Source organism: Marmota flaviventris, chromosome 10 (genome assembly GCF_047511675.1).
Source record: "Marmota flaviventris isolate mMarFla1 chromosome 10, mMarFla1.hap1, whole genome shotgun sequence".
Taxonomy (NCBI): Eukaryota; Metazoa; Chordata; class Mammalia; order Rodentia; family Sciuridae; genus Marmota; species Marmota flaviventris.
In genome coordinates, this window is record NC_092507.1 from 118666654 (window position 1) to 118682334 (window position 15681).

The 15681-nt window shown below is 39.1% G+C and overlaps 1 protein-coding gene across 9 annotated transcripts in view; it reads left to right on the plus strand.

The window, feature by feature from the left end:
- Nucleotides 1-34: 34 nt before the first annotated feature.
- The window catches only part of Gon4l (gon-4 like), an 81280-nt gene continuing 65633 nt past the window's right edge, over nt 35-15681 (plus strand). For 4 of the 9 annotated variants that reach the window (XM_071618351.1, XM_071618356.1, XM_071618358.1 and 1 more), the window contains exons 1-4: nt 35-87; nt 1663-1705; nt 1910-2440; nt 11204-11395. In XM_071618351.1, coding sequence (XP_071474452.1) covers nt 1936-2440; nt 11204-11395 — 697 coding nt within the window. In that variant the 5' untranslated portion in view covers nt 35-87; nt 1663-1705; nt 1910-1935. The other 5 variants (XM_071618352.1, XM_071618353.1, XM_071618354.1 and 2 more) reach the window with 5 other exon arrangements.

Sequence of the window (15681 nt, forward strand, 5' to 3'; positions counted from 1 at the left end):
CACCGCGACTCGGGGGCGCGCACGTCAGTCGCTGCCGTTGCCTGACTTCCGCTGGTGCAGGAGCTGAGTTTCCGCGGGATTAGGCCGGTTTGTGAGGGTACTGGGTAGTGCGCGGTGGGGCGGGAAGAGGCAGGTGGGGTCCCGGGCGCCTGTGAGTAGGGTGTCCAGGATGAGGGGCGTCGGGTGGGTAGGTGGGTGCCGGGTGCGCGACGGGAGTTAGGGGCGAGACGTTGTCTGGTTGGTAGTGGGACTTGGCCAGCGCTTGGCGCCGAGGCGAATAGCGCATTTCGGACCTCTTTTTGAAAAGCTTTCCCTGGAGGAGGCCGCGCCTCGGCTGCCTCTGGACTGGCATTCATTCATCCTGGGGTCGGACTCAGGCTCCCGAGGGAGTGGACTCTTGAGCTACTGCAGTGTGTGAGGTGCTTGGAGCCGACCCCTGCACGCTCCTGACTGAATAGTAGCAGCTTTTGCTTTTTCTAATTTCTTCCCTTTCTCTTCTGGCCCTCAGTAACTCATCTGTAAATGAAGGAGTCGTGTAAGTTACTCCCACGCCACTCCTTACTCCCTTACCACCCTCCCTCACAGGGACCAGACATCTTCCCGTTATTGAAGTTTGTCAAGATAAGAACATTGGCTGATTTGGGCGTTTCCACCGATGTTCTAAAGAAACGGAATTAGGGAGGTTTAATACTAATCTTACAGGTCAAACTCTCAGAGGTAGTCCAGGCTTCCAGGCTTTCCCTATTAGGTGGGCATTCAGACTTCGGTTGAATATTGTCATTGATGGAGAATCCTCTGTTAACTCAAGGCAGCTTATTCTGTCTTGGACCTACTTATGAGAGTAAAGTATTCCTGGGTTGAACAATGCTGTTTCCACATAATGCTTAATCCAAGTGCTGCGCAGTCGTTCAAGCCCTCTTTCATTCATTCACTTACTCAGGGAATATATATTGAGTATTTCCAATATCCAAATACTACTGGATACTAGGGATGCCAGGTGAAGGAGTCATTTCTCTCAAGAAGCTCATAGTTTTGGAGGAAGAAGACATAAAAGTAAAGATATAATTACAAAGGTAGTAAATACTATAAAAGCAGTTTGCAAATAGGTGCTCTAAGGATATAAAGGAAGGTGTGCTGCATTTAGGCTAGTTATTGTCCTTACAATATGACAACTAGAATTGAAGCCAAGAGTCCAGGAGTAACAATGGAGAGAACAGTAGAAATCTCTTCCTCGTTCCAAAAGAAATTTTGTGTTAATATAACTAAACACACTTTGCTTTTGCTTTTGGATTGTTTCTGTTAAAGATATACTTGTTTATGAATACATCAGAAGCAAACATTTATTAATCTTTCTTACCAGCTAATGATGTGGGTGCACTTTTTATTTCATTTTATAGCTGGAGAGACTAAACTTTAGGTTAATTTATTGATGCAAGATTACAAAGCTGGAGTGAAATTAACTTGAGAAACAAATCCAGTTAGAGTATGTATTTGCTTTCAGCATCATACTGTTCTACCTTCTTGATGATGGTAACAATAATAACACATTTATTAATCACCACCATTTAATTTTTTTAAAAAAATATTATGCTACCATTTAATATTTGTAACAATTCAGGTGAGAATAATTTTTTTGAACTTTTTTTTTTTTTTTTTTAACAGTTGAGAAAAAAGAAGTTTACAGAGTTTTAATCATTTGGCCAAGGTAACATACTAATCAGTTGTAAAGTTGGAATTTGAACTCAGGCACTCTAATCATTGTTTCTCTTCTTCTACCTAATGGAATACTGTGCATTTTGTGTAAAGAATTGTATTTGTGATTGGATGTGAATAAAATGAAAAGATAATTGATAAAATGTTATTATCATTAATTAATATGAAGTTGATAAGAACTTTTTTATCCTTTTAGGATGGAATAAAAGTGGGACTTTTAAAATGATGCCGTGTAAGAAGAGAAGAACTACAGCAACAGAATCTCCACAGCATAAGGGCAACCCAGAGGAAGACAACTTAGATGTAGAGTCAGCTGTTAAACCAGAATCTAACCAGACTAAAGACTTGGGGTCTGTGTCAATATCCTGGGGTCCAAATCATGGCAGAGCAGTTGGCCTTGAAGTTCAATCTTTGCAGGATGCAGGAAATCAGCTTGGTGTGGAGGATTCATCTTTAAGTTCTAGGACACTCATCCAGGACACAAATTTGCCAATTTTGGAAGCTGTTGATGTGGCTATCTCTCAGGAAATCACCCTACCTTCCTTGGTGTCTTCCCATCCCCTTAATATATCCATTGGTAAAGGAAAACTCCAGGTCAGTGCCTCAAAGAGAGGGAAAAAAACTGTCCTCAGGCCTGGGTCAGTTACCCAAGAAGACAGAAGTGATCATTCTATCATAAAGGAGCCTTTTACAGGAGAGCCTAGTGAAGAAGTCAAGGAAGAAGAAGGTAAGATGTGTAAGGTCTCTAGGTTATATTTTCCTCGTTAGTATAGGTGGAGTATCTCCAATCCAAAAATTCAAAATGTTCGAAAATTTGAAACTTTTAGAGTGCTGGCATGATGCTAACAAGTGGAAAATTCTAAGCTAACCTCATGTGAGGCATTGTGGTTAAAATGCAGGTGCACTAGAAATATTGTATAAAATTACCTTCAGGCTATACTAAAAAGGTGCATATGAAAACTAAATGAATTTTTTGTTTAGGTTGAATCCTGTCATCAAGATAGATAGCACATTATGTGCATTATATTCTGAGATCCTCCAAAATAAAAAAATCCAAAAAGCTTCTGGACTCGTGCATTTTGGATAAGGGTTATTCAACCTCTGTATTACTCTGTCATTGCTTTCTCTGTAGTGCCTTTACAGACACTGTTTCCGAAAGGGCTTACTGATTTGCTATGGAATTGGGAGCCATGGAGCTTATTGTCAGCAGTGATCTATATGAATAGAGATTTCCTTTTCCCTTTTTATTCTTTTGATCTGTGTCCTTATCTCTTTACTTTCTCTCATGCTTTATTCTGCATGTCTGTAGAGGCAAACTGTGAATAATAGTCTTGTGATTAGATGGATGTCCACAAAGTGAGATTTGTGGGAGAAAGGCAACAGTGTAAGGGACTTAAAAGAGAGACTACTGTTAGAGATGTTGGGAGAAACTCAGTGGAGACAAGAAACTCTTAGGTCTTGAAGGCTGAGCTGCATTTGACAGAATGGTGACAGGGGCACCTAGGCCAAGAATAGTTCGTGCAAAGGTAGAAGAGGATGGGAACATAGTTGCTTGGAAAAAGTGGTAGGGGCTGACTTCAGAGTGGTAGATTGTGCTTAGGTTGTCAAGGGTGTTGTTTTTTGTACTAAGGTGTTTGAACTTTTCTAGAAAGTAGGAAATAACTGTTTAATGGATGAACAGAACACATGTATGCTTTAGAAAAGACATCAACTCTTCCTAATCATTTATTTTCAATATCTTTTATGCTTTTTTTTTTTTTTTTAAAATACCTTTATTTTATTTATTTTTGTGTGGTGCTGAGAATCGAACCCAGGGCCTCACATGTTCTAGGCAAGCGCTCTACCACTGAGCCACAACCCCAGCCCCTATGCTGATTTTTTTTTTTGTGTGTGTGGTGCTGGGGATTGAACCAGGGCCTTGTACATGGGAGGCAAGCACTCTCCCATTTGAGCTATATTCTCAGCCCCTTATGCTGTGTTCTCTTTTGTTGCATTTTAAGTCGGCCCCCTTGGTCTTATTTTGTCCTTCTGGTGACTTTTTTCATAGTAAACATACTGTGTTAGTACTGATACTGTGTTTGTACAGCAAAATTTCGTGTTTCTGACTCTACTGTGTTTGAAAATTGATGAAGTAGATGAATTATCTGAAGCACATTTTCAAAGATGGAAGATCTTTGGGAAAAGTACCTTCCTATAGAATCAGCCCTTGTCAAGGCTGTGTCCCCCCGCCCCCCCAATTTTGATACTGGGAATTGAAGTGGCTCTATTGTTATAACCACATTCAGAGTAATTTGTATTAGCATATTGATTCTGGAGCACTATATTTCATTTGGAAGGAGAGGAGCAGCAGATTGAACACTACCTTGGTTTGAGGAAGATGACTGGAGAAGTTACAGTAAAAGTTCTAGGAGGACTGGGCGCAGTGGGGGCACATCTGTAATCGCAGCTGTTTAGAAGACTGAGGCAGGAGGATGGCAAATGCAAGGTTACCCTGAGCAATTCAATTCCCCCCCCCCCCCCCCATACTGGGGATTTAACCCAGGGACACTTTCCCCACTGAGCTACATCCCCAGCTCTTTTTTTTTTTTTTTTTTAATACTCATTTGTATATATGAAAATATCTTTATTTTTATTTTTATTTATTTATTTATTTTTTAGTTTTCAGCGGACACAACATCTTTGTTTGTATGTGGTGCTGGGGATCGAACCCGGGCCGCACCCATGCCAGGCGAGCACGCTACCGCTTGAGCCACATCCCCAGCCCCATCCCCAGCTCTTTTTAAATCTTGGTTTGAAACAGAATCTCACTAAGTTGTTTAGGGCCTTGCTAAGTTGCTGAGCTGCCTTTGAACTTGTTGTCATCCTGTTTCAGCCTGGTATTATAGGCATGTGCTACCTGGCTTTTTTTTTTTTTTTTTTGTACTGGGGCTTTAACCCAGGGGCATTGACCACTAAGCTCCATCCCCTAGGTCTTTAAATTTTTTACCTTGTGACATGGTCTCACTAAATTGCTGAGGTGAGCTTTGAACTTGTAACCGAATTTGCAGTCCTCCTGTCTAACTTCCGGAGTTGCTCATTGCTCATGTGTGCCACTGTGCCTGGCTCACCCTCAGCAACTTAGCAAGAAAGAAAGGGGAGGGGAAAAAACAACAACAATGTCAAAGGCTGGAGGAGAGTTTAAAATTTAGTGGTAGGAATTGGGAGTGCACTCAGGGGTAGAACACCTGCCTAGAGTAAGGCCCTGGGTTTGATCCCCAGTGTTGCAAAAATAAGTAAGTAGCAAAAGAGAGATAAGGACCTTCAAAAATAGATACAGAAGAGTTTTTTGGAAAGAGAATGTCATATTGGGGTTAAAGAGGTAGGGAGGAAAGCACTAATGATACTTTTTGCAGTAGGAGAATGGGAATTTGCTAGAGGAAGCAGGAATATTATTGAATTTTCTTCAAGGTAGGTCACTTGAAGACAGGAGGAGCTGGAGGATAATATAAGATTAAAATGCTAGAAAAGGAATTGATAAATAACTAGGGGTTGAAAGTTTGGTACCCAGGCATTTAACCACTGAGCCACATCCCCAGCCCTTTTTATTTATTTTTTTCAGACAGGTCTTGCTAAATTGCTTAGGGCCTCGCTAAGTTGCTGAGGATGGCTTTGAACTTGCAATCCCCTCCCAGCCTCCTAAGCTGCTGGGGTTACAGGCATGTAAAACTATGCCCAGGGCTGGGGATGTGGCTCAAGCAGCAGGGCGTTCGCCTGGCATGTGCAGGGTGCTGGTTTCGATCCTCAGCACCACATAAAAAAATAAAGATGTTGTGTCCACCAAAAACTAAAAAAATATATAAAACAAAAACAAAACAAAACTATGCCCAGCTAGAGATTTTTTTTAAATGGTTATTTTAGGGCTGGGGATGTGGCTCAAGCGGTAATGCGCTCGCCTGGCATGCTTGGGGCGCTGGGTTCGATCCTCGCACCACATACAAATAGAAAAAGATGTTGTGTCCACTGAAAACTGAAAAATAAATATTAAAAATCTCTCTCTCTCTCTTTAAAAAAATGGTTATTTTATAGATATCCAAATGTAGATAAATTAAAAAAATTTTGTTTAGGATTATCTGTAATATTGCTCCACTTCATTAAGTTGGGTAACCAAATTGATCCAGGGCCAGCCTAGGCAACATAGTGAGAACAACCCCCCCCCCCCCATCTAAAAAAAAAAAAAGAAAAAAAAATACGTGTTGCATTTTGGAAGTATTGAGAATTTTGAAAAAAAAGTATCACCCATAATCTTACTACTCAGAATAATTTCTACTGAAGTTTTAGTGCATATTCTTATATTTGTTTTGCTTTTTTCTTTTTGATGGTACAGGTGATTGAACCCAGGGGCACTCTACCACTAAGTTATACTCCTAGCCCTTTTTTATTTTTATTATTGTTTTTTATTTTGAGCCAGGTTCTTGCTAAATTGCTGAGGCTGGCCTTGAATTTGCTATCCCTCTGTTTTAGCCTCTTGAATGTCTGTAATTATAGATGGGCTTGGTTTGCTTTCTTCCAAGTAACATTTTAGTTTTCTGATATGAAAGCAGCTCATCATATTCATTGTAGAAAAAGTGAACAAAATGTAGAAAAGACATCTGCACAATTTTGAGGTATTGTCATTTTGTTACAAGTTGTACATAGTTAAAGCAAGTTTCTAGACTGCCGGTGTGAGTGGTGAAAACCACCCCCCACACCTTTTTTTTTTTTTTTTTTTTTAAGACAGGAAAATGTTGCCTTGGCTGGCCTTGATTTCCTAGGCTCAAGTGGTCCCCCTGCTTCAGCTTCCACAGTTAGCTTGTACTATAGGCATTGAATGTCCATAGCTGACTAAATCTTGTTATTGTTTAAAAAAAATTTTTTGTGGCACTAAAAAGGACCTGTGGACTCAGGTCCTTATACATGCTGGGCAGGTACTGTATCATTGGGCTACATTCTCAGCCCCTAAATCTCTCTCTTTATTTTTTTCATGGTGCTGGGGATTCAACTCAGGGACACTCTACTGCTGAGCTACCTCCCCTTTTTGTTTTTTATTTTGAGTTTTGCTGAGTTGCCCAGGTTGGTATTGAATGTGATCCTCCAGCTTCAGACTTAAACATTTTTCTTTCTCTCTCTCTTTTTTTTTTTTTTTAATTTTAATTTGTTATATATGATGCAGAATGCATTACGATTCATATTATACATATAGAGCACAGTTTTTGATATCTCTGATTGTACACAAAGTAGAGTCACATCTTTCATGTCTTCATATATGTACTGAGGATAATGATGACCATTGCATTCACCATCTTTCCTTCCCCTATGCCTCTTCCCTACCTCTCCCTCCCCTTTTCCCTATCTAGAGTTCATTTAATCCTCCCATCCCCCACCCCCTTAAACCTTTCTCTTTAATGGGCTTATTATAATAGAATTTTACTTATTCCCTTATGTATTTTTGTTTTTAATTTTTTTAATGCTGGGGATTGAACCCATGGCCTTGCACATGGTAAGCATGTGCTCTACTACTGACTGCACCCCCAGCCTTACTTGTTCTTTTTAAATTTATTTATGTACACTAATTTATTCCTTCCTTCCTTTTTTTTTTTTTCCTTACTTTTTGTTTTTCTTTCCTTTTTCTCCTTGTGGTACTGGAAATTGAATCCAGACTTTGCTTATGCTAAGTAAGTGCTCACCACTAAGCTCTATTTCTAATCCCTACTCTATTTTCTTTTATTTCATTTTAATTTGTTCTAATTAGTTATATATGACAGTAGAATTCATTTTGACACATCATACATAGAGTATAACTTCTCATTCTTTTTAATTTTTTTTTTTTTTTTTTAGTTGTAGATGGACACGATACCTTTATTTTATTTATTTATTTTTATGTGGTGCTGAGGATCGAGCTCAGTGCTTCGCACATGCTAGGTGAGCGCTCTACCTCTGAGCCACAACCCCAGCCCATAACTTCTTATTCTTCTTGTTGTACATGGTGTAGAGTTACACTGGTTGTATAATCATCTGTGCACAAAAGGTAATAATGTCCGATTCATTCTACTACCTTCCTACTCTCTTACCTCCTTACTTCCCTTTACTTCCTTCTGTCTAATTCAAAGTACCTCTATTCTTCCCTAGTCTTCCCTTATTGTGAATTAACATCTGCTTTTTTTAAAATTTGTTTTTAGTTGTAGATGGACACAATACCTTTATTTATTTTTATGTGGTGCTGAGGATGGAACCCAGTGCCTTACACGTACTAGGCAAATACCCAACCACTGAGCCATAACCTCAGCCCTGTACTTTATTTTCTACTTATCCCTTTTTTTTCTTTACCTCTTAAAAGTGATTAGTATAGTCAGATTTCACCTTGATTTGTACAGTTCTCAGCTAATGATTTTTGTGTTATCAATTTACAATTATCAGGCTGTTATTAAACAACTTATCAATGCTCTGTTTATGATTTTTCCTTCTGTCTCTCTCATACTACTTGGCTTCTCTTTCTGAGATCTTTAAGTACCTAACATTTAAAAAGTCAAGAAAGGGTGGGGATGTTAGAGTTTTTAAGCAAATGAATTAAATTGAAAACCAATGTGATGGAGTCTAAGGGAAAGAGGTTGCAGAGAAAAGGAATACTAATATAGATACATGAAAAATGATCTTGTGGGGGCTGGGGATGTGGCTCAAGCGGTAGCGCGCTCGCCTGGCATGTGTGCGGCCCGGGTTCGATCCTCAGCACCACATACAAACAAAGATGTTGTGTCCGCCGAAAACTAAAACTAAATAAATATTTAAAAAAAAAAAAAATGATCTTGTGGTGCAGCTGACAAAATATTTGTAGGGACTGTTTAGAGTAGTCCAAATATGTTGTTATTAGCTTTTTGTCAGTGGGACAACATACCTGAAAAAACAACTTTTTTTTTTTTTTCCTTAATCAGTGATTTAACTCAGGGGCATTCAACCACTAAACGACATCCCCAGCCTATTTTTCATTTTATTTAGAAACAAGGTCTCACTGAGTTGCTTAGCACCTTGCTGTTGTTGAGGCTGACTTTGAACTTATGATGCTCCTGTCTCAGCCTCCCAAGCCACTGGGATGTGGGAGTGGAAGAAGTTCTGTGTACCAAAGTAAACTTCTGTTTTTTTTTTTTTTCTTTTTCTTATTTTTTTTTCAATGGTGCTAGGGATTGAACCCAGGTCTCCTGCATGCTATACCAGTGCTTAAAGTTCTCTATTTTGAAGGGTAATGCTTGCATAATTTGAAGTTTTTGGTATGTTTGTTTAAAAAATTGTTTGCCTAGGTTTAGTTTTTAAAATGTAGACATCATTAATTCTAAAAATTATTAAAGATTATTGATTAAGCTATGCCATGGTATGGATTGAGATTCCCAGTTTGGCTGAGAAGAACTTTTTATGGATTGATGTACAATCCTTGTTAAAGTGAAAGCCTTGGGGGCTGGGGCTGTACCTCAGTGGCAGAGCACTTGCCTAGCATTTGTGAGGCACTGGGTTTGATCTTTAGTACCACATAAAAACAAACAAGTAAATAAAGGCATTCTGTCCATCTACAACTACAAAAAAAAAAAAAAAAAAAAAAAGGGGGATTTCTTAGCCTTTTGATCCTGTGAAGTAATTATGGGCTCCAGAAGTTAAAAAAAAAAGACATAATGACATTGATAGAATTCAGGACTGATTCGTGCTTTTTTTTTTTTTTTTTTTGGTACTGGGGATTGAACCCAGGCACAATTAAGCACTGAGCCACATCCCCAGCTCTTTTTAAAATATTTTATTTAGAGGCAGTATCTCATGGAATTGCTTAGGGCTTTGCAAAGTTGCTGAGTGCTGAGTGCTGAGGTTGGCTTTGAACTTGCAATCCTCCTGAGCTTCTGGGTTATAGACATGCGCCACCATGCCTGGCTCTTGATTCGCTTTCTATATTGCATGAAGGTTTCTTTCCCTTTTTAATGCTACCCGTGCCTCCCTTCCATCCCCAAGAAGAGTTAAGGTGAGAAAGTTGTCTAATGAACTGTAGAACTATGTAATTTATGGTGATATTTACAATGTTCTGTAACATTGGTTGATAGTCAAGACATTTTATATGTATATCATTTATAGTTGATAAATTTGGTTGTTTGATTTGGATAGTTAGTGTCCCCCAAAAGCTCATTTGTGAGACAATGCAAGAACATTCAGAGGTAAAATGATTAGATTGTGAAAGTCATAACCTAGTCAGTGATCCACTGATTTGAATTAACTGCAGTAACTGTAGGCAGGTAAGCTGGAGGAGGCATGTTACTGGGGGCTTGCCTTTGAGTTTCCTGTTTTGTCACTGGTGATCGGAGATATCTCTCTCTCTCTCTCCCTCCCTCCCTCTCCTTATTGCCATGTTCTGGGGGGCTTTCCTCTGACATACCCGTTTGCCATGATGTTTTACCTCACCTTGGGCACAGAGCTATGGAGTTGGCCTTTTGTGGACTGAGATCTCTAAAACCATGAACCCCAAATAAACTTCTTTATGTTGTTGTTCTTTTTTTTTTTTTTGGTACTGGGGCACTCCACCACTGAGCCACATCCCCAGCCCTATTTTGTACTTTATTGAGAGACAGGGTCTCACTGAGTTGCTTAGTGCCCTACTTTTGCTGAGGCTGGCTTTGAACTTTCAATCCTCCTGCCTCAGCCTCCTGAGCTGCTGGGATTACAGGTATGCACCACTGTACCCAGCCCTTTATGTTGTTTTTGTCAGAACTTTTGGTCATAGTGATGAAAAAGCTGACTAAATCAGTAGTGTTAATGGTTATCTATAAAAAATTTCCTTTGTTATCAGAACCCCTTTCCCAAATAAGAATCTGATTTTTCTTTTATTTTTGGTACTGGGCATTGAACCCAAGGGTGCTTAACCCCTGAGCCTCATACCCAGACCTTTTTGTAGTTAAATTAGAGACAGGGTCTCATTTATTTGCTTAGGGCCTTGCTAAGTTGCTGAGGCTGGCTTTGGACTTGAGCTGCTATGATTCCAGGTGTGTGCCACTACACCTAGCTCCTTTTTATATTTTTATTTAGAAACAGATTCTTGCTAAGTTGCTTAGGGCCTTGTTAAGTTGCTTAGGCTGGCTTTGAACTCAAAATCCCCCTGCCTCAACTTCCCTAGCTGTTGGGATTACAGGCATGTGCCAGCATGCAGACTTGAATCTGATATTTCTATAGGAAATATTATAAAGCTCAAAGCATCTTAGAACTGGAAGGATCTTTGCAATTATCTAGTTCAACTCCCTGGTATTACAGATGGGTCATTTGTGTCTGAACCTCGATTTCAGTGTTTTTCTTAGGTTCTTGCCTCTCAGAGAGGGGGAATACTTGTATGTATAGTAAACTTCATTCATGAAGTTGTTTAACAAAAAAGACTTTATAACAAGATGCTGATTTTTTACAACAGAGTATAATTGAGAATGGGCAAAGTATGGAGCAATGTTTGTGATTCTTCTAGGGAAACCTCAGATGCATTCTGGAGGGGAGATTCCTTTACCGCCCTCAGGCAGCCAATCTGCAAAACCAGGAGTCCAGCCTAGGAAACCATCCCAGCCAGATGTTTGTGCCTCTCCTCAAGAAAAGCCACTCAGGACTCTGGCTTACCAAGCTAAGGAAGAGATAGAGGATGGTGGACTCTTTATCCCAATGGGTAGGCTTTGTTTTTCTTTTCAACAAACTATTGAAGTATAATATGTAGAAAACTGCACATATTCTAAGATATCCTGAGTTTCTTTCTTGAGTTCAGAAGTCCATTTTATTCTCTTTCATTTTCACCCCCACCTAATGGGTAACTACTGTCCTGACTTCCAGTAGCATATATTGGTTCATCTGTTTTCTTTTGTATGAATAGAATCACATGTACATGCTTTTTGTGATTGCCTCTTTTTTCTTGTCGCGGGGGACTGGGGATTGAACTCAGGGGCATTCAACCACTGAGCCACATCCTCAGCCCTATTTTGTATTTTATTTAGACACAGGGTCTCATTGAGTTGCTTAGTGCCTCCCTGTTGCTGAGGCTGGTTTGAACTCTCAATCTTCCTGCCTCAGCTTCCTGAGCCACTGGGATTATAGGCATGTACCGCATAGGATTGTGATTGCCTTTTTTTCACTCAACATTGGTGCAGAATGCTGTTTTAGATTGTTTATTTTCATTGTCATTTAATGTTCTGTTGTTTGAATATTCTTTGTTTTCTTTATCCATCCAACTCTTGATGGGCATTTTGATAGTTTCTGGTTGTATGATGCGCTCAAAGGTGTTGCTGTGAATATGCTACCAGGATTTTTTTTTTTTTTTGTGTGTGAACCTGCTCACTTTTTTTTTTTAATGGACCTTTATTTAATTTATTTATATGAGGTGCTGAGAATTGAACCCAGTGCCTCACACATAATAGGCAAGTACTCTACCACTGAGTCACAACCCCAGCCCTCACTTTTTTTATATTGGATGCTAGCTCATAGGCTTAGGCCACCTTTATATTCTTTCAAAATATTTAATTTTTATTGTGAAATATAATATGTACAGACAAATAGACATTTATTCATCTTAACAAATGGCTTTAAAGTGAGCATCTGTGCTGGCTTTTTTTTTTTTTTTTATATTAGAGTTCCATTATTACGTAGGTTAGAAGTAGTGGAAGTACGTATCATGTTGTTTCTGAACATAGGAGAGAAATGTTCTGTATTCTTCCATTTTGCATGATGATAATTGTAGGCTTTTCATAGAAACATTTTTATCAGATTAAGGAAATTTTTTTCTTACTTTTATTTTTTCTTTAAAAAGAGAGAGAGAGAGAATTTTAATATTTATTTTTTTTAGTTTTCGGCGGATACATCTTCTTTTTTTTTTTTTTAAAGAGAGAGTGTGAGAGTGAGTGTTAAGAGCCACAGCTGAGTTGGAATGGCCCCTGGCATTTTGCCAGAAGTACTGGTTGAGAGGCGAGCCATTAAGATGATGCTGGAATGAAACAGGTTGTGTATTCAATTGTATATAGACCCCTGCTGTCCGGCTCGGGCGCCCGCTACTTTGGAGTTCTTGTGGGGATTCCTGGGGAGTTCCTGTTGGTTGGTGAAGTTCCGGTGGAGGGAGTTCCGGTTGGTGTGTGGTGTGCCTAGGAGGGCCTGGAGGGTGGCGTTCTGGGAGTTCAGAAATAAAGTTTGTTCCTGCTTGAGTGGCTCGTGATTTGTGCCCAGCCAGACTGAGGCACTTAACCACTGAGCCACATCCCCAGCCCAATTTTGAATTTTATTTAGAGACAGGGCTCACTGAGTTGCTTAGCATCTCACCAAATTGCTAAAGCTGGCTTTGAATTCGAGACCCTCCTGCCTCCGCCTCCTGAGCCGCTGGTACTCTCTAGGATTTGATTCTCTAACTCAGCTGCTTTGGTTGCCTTGGCTTCTTCAATTGCCCCAAATGATTTTTTAGCCAGGCAAAACTGATGCTTTCATCTTAGAAGTCCTTATTTCAAGGATCACAACTCTTTACATCCTGTCTTCAGTGGCTATTCTCCAGTGCCTTTAGACCGTCTTTGTATATGTGTATGTGTTTATGTAGTTTTATAGTTGTTTTTCATGGAATGGTTGTTCTGAAAAAAGAAAAAAGAAATTTTTTTTGTTATGACCCAAACCAAATGTCCTGGGACTGTTTTTAATGTTGGAATGTTAAGCAACATTTTAAGAAGTCAAAGCAATTTTGTTGATTTAGATATTAACAGAATCTACCCCATATTTTTACTGATCTCCTCCACTTTACCATCGTGCATTTTACTTTAAATTTATTGGTTACTTTATTAAGTCTACTTCTCAAGGGATATTTTGGTTCTAGCCATTTTCTCTAGTGAATTTGTTTTATGAAAGGAAAAATTTTCTTTTTTATCTTTTTCAGTTATTCTTTATTTTAATTTTATGATTAATTTTATTTTTTAATTTTTTAATAATTTGTTTTAATTAGTTACACAGAACACTGATCTTGACATATCATACATTTGAATCAGATGGGATATAATTTCTCATTTTTCTGAGTGTACAGGTTGCAGAATTACATTGGTCATGCAGTCACGTGTATACCCACAGCAATAATAAGGTCTATTTTATTCTGCTGTCCTTCCCTTTAGAGTCACTGGCATCCCAGTATTTAAAAAGTAAGATAACGGATTAGTTCCATAACAGAAAAAGATGTAACCATGTTATATTTTCTTAGATTATCTGTGCAATGTGTTAGAATTTGAATTCTTTGGATTTGTCTTATAGACTCACATTCCACAATATACTCAACATCAAAATCAGAAAACAGATGTAAATTTGACATGGGGATAGTTTAACCCATAGTGACAGTATTTTATTTTATTTTTTTGGTAGGGATTGAACCCAGGAATGCTTTATCATTCTGAGTCATCCCCAGTTTATTTTATTTTATTGTATTTTTTTTTTTTAAACAGTCTCATTAATTATTTAGGGCCTCACTAGGTTTCTGAGGCTGGCCTTGAATTTACAGTCCTCATGTCTCAGCCTCTTGAGTCACTAAAATTACATGTGTGTGCCATCCCTCCTGGCCATAGTTCCAGTTTTGATTCCATGTTTATGGGATAGTTATTTTAGGACCTTGAGGCATAGCTAAGTGGTGGAGCACTTGCCAGCATGTGGAAGGTCCTGGGTTTGTTTGAAACATAGCAGTGAAAAAAAAAGGTGTGTGTGTGGGTTAAATAGTAATTTAAATGTAATTATGATAATCCTGATGGTTTTTCAATGGGAAAGTATTTTCTGCAGTGAATTTTATTATTTTAAATTCTGTTATAAACTTTCTTTGTAATTCATTTAAATTGTATCTTGCGTTTTTGTTTTACTTTTATTTGGATTGTGCATTTTGGTGGAAATCAAAAGCAGTGCAACTCAAAAGTGTGGTCTGAGGACTTGTGTTAATCTGTATACTCTTACAGGTTTGATACAAAATAGCTAATGGCAGCTGGGCAGAGTTGTGTCTATCTCTGATCCTAGGAATTTGGGAGACTGAGGCAGGAGGATCCCGAGTTGAAGGCCAGCCTTAGCAACTTTGCCAGAGCCTCAGCAACTTTAGCGAGACCTTTCTCAAAATAAAAAAGAAAAAGGGCTGGGGCCGTAGCTCAGTGATTAAAGGTCTGTGGATTTAATTCCCAGTGCTGAAACTGGATTTTCTGCTGTTATGATTATGGCATGCAGGACCCATTTGTGTTAACAGCTCTCCCAGCTCCAGAGCACGCCCATGCCTGCTTGTGTTATAGTTCAGCAGTGGCTCTTCCTGAGATTCCTTTCTGCGTTCTTGGCTCATGAACTTGAAGAATGAAATTCAGGGACAATGGAGTGTGAGTGTGAAAAGAGAAGAAACAGAGCTCTTGCCAAGTGAGAGGGGTTCAGAGAGTGGGTTGAAAAGCCAAATATTACAGAGCTGGGGGCTTCCAGGAAACTGAGGCAGCATGAAGGGCTTCTTTCAAACCCTGAAGTGAACAATTCAGAAGGATTTTAGATATGTTCCCCTAGTAACATGAGTTTATTTCAAGGTATGATAAAAGGAAAAGGGGCCACTCTCTAGGGACAGTGTGGTTCTTCTCAGAGGGAAAGAGGGAGTATGAGCCCTTCCTGCTCCCTAATTTTTATTGGGAATTCCAGGAAAGCTTCTGGAGTTCCGCCCAAGTCCACCTTCTGACTTTTGACTGACAATCTAGGAGCTTGCATGTACCACCTCTGAGAATGGATGGTGTCGTACTCATAGGGTAGGAGTTTTTAAGGAAATTGAGTCACCCTGTTTTTGCCTCAGTTTCCTGCTCCCTTAATTGGGGCTTCTTTTTTTTTTAATATGTATTTTTAGTTGTAAATGGATACAATACCTTTACCTTATTATTTATTTTTTTAATGTGGTGCTGAGGATCGAACCCAGTACCTTACACGTAACGTGCTAGGCAAGCG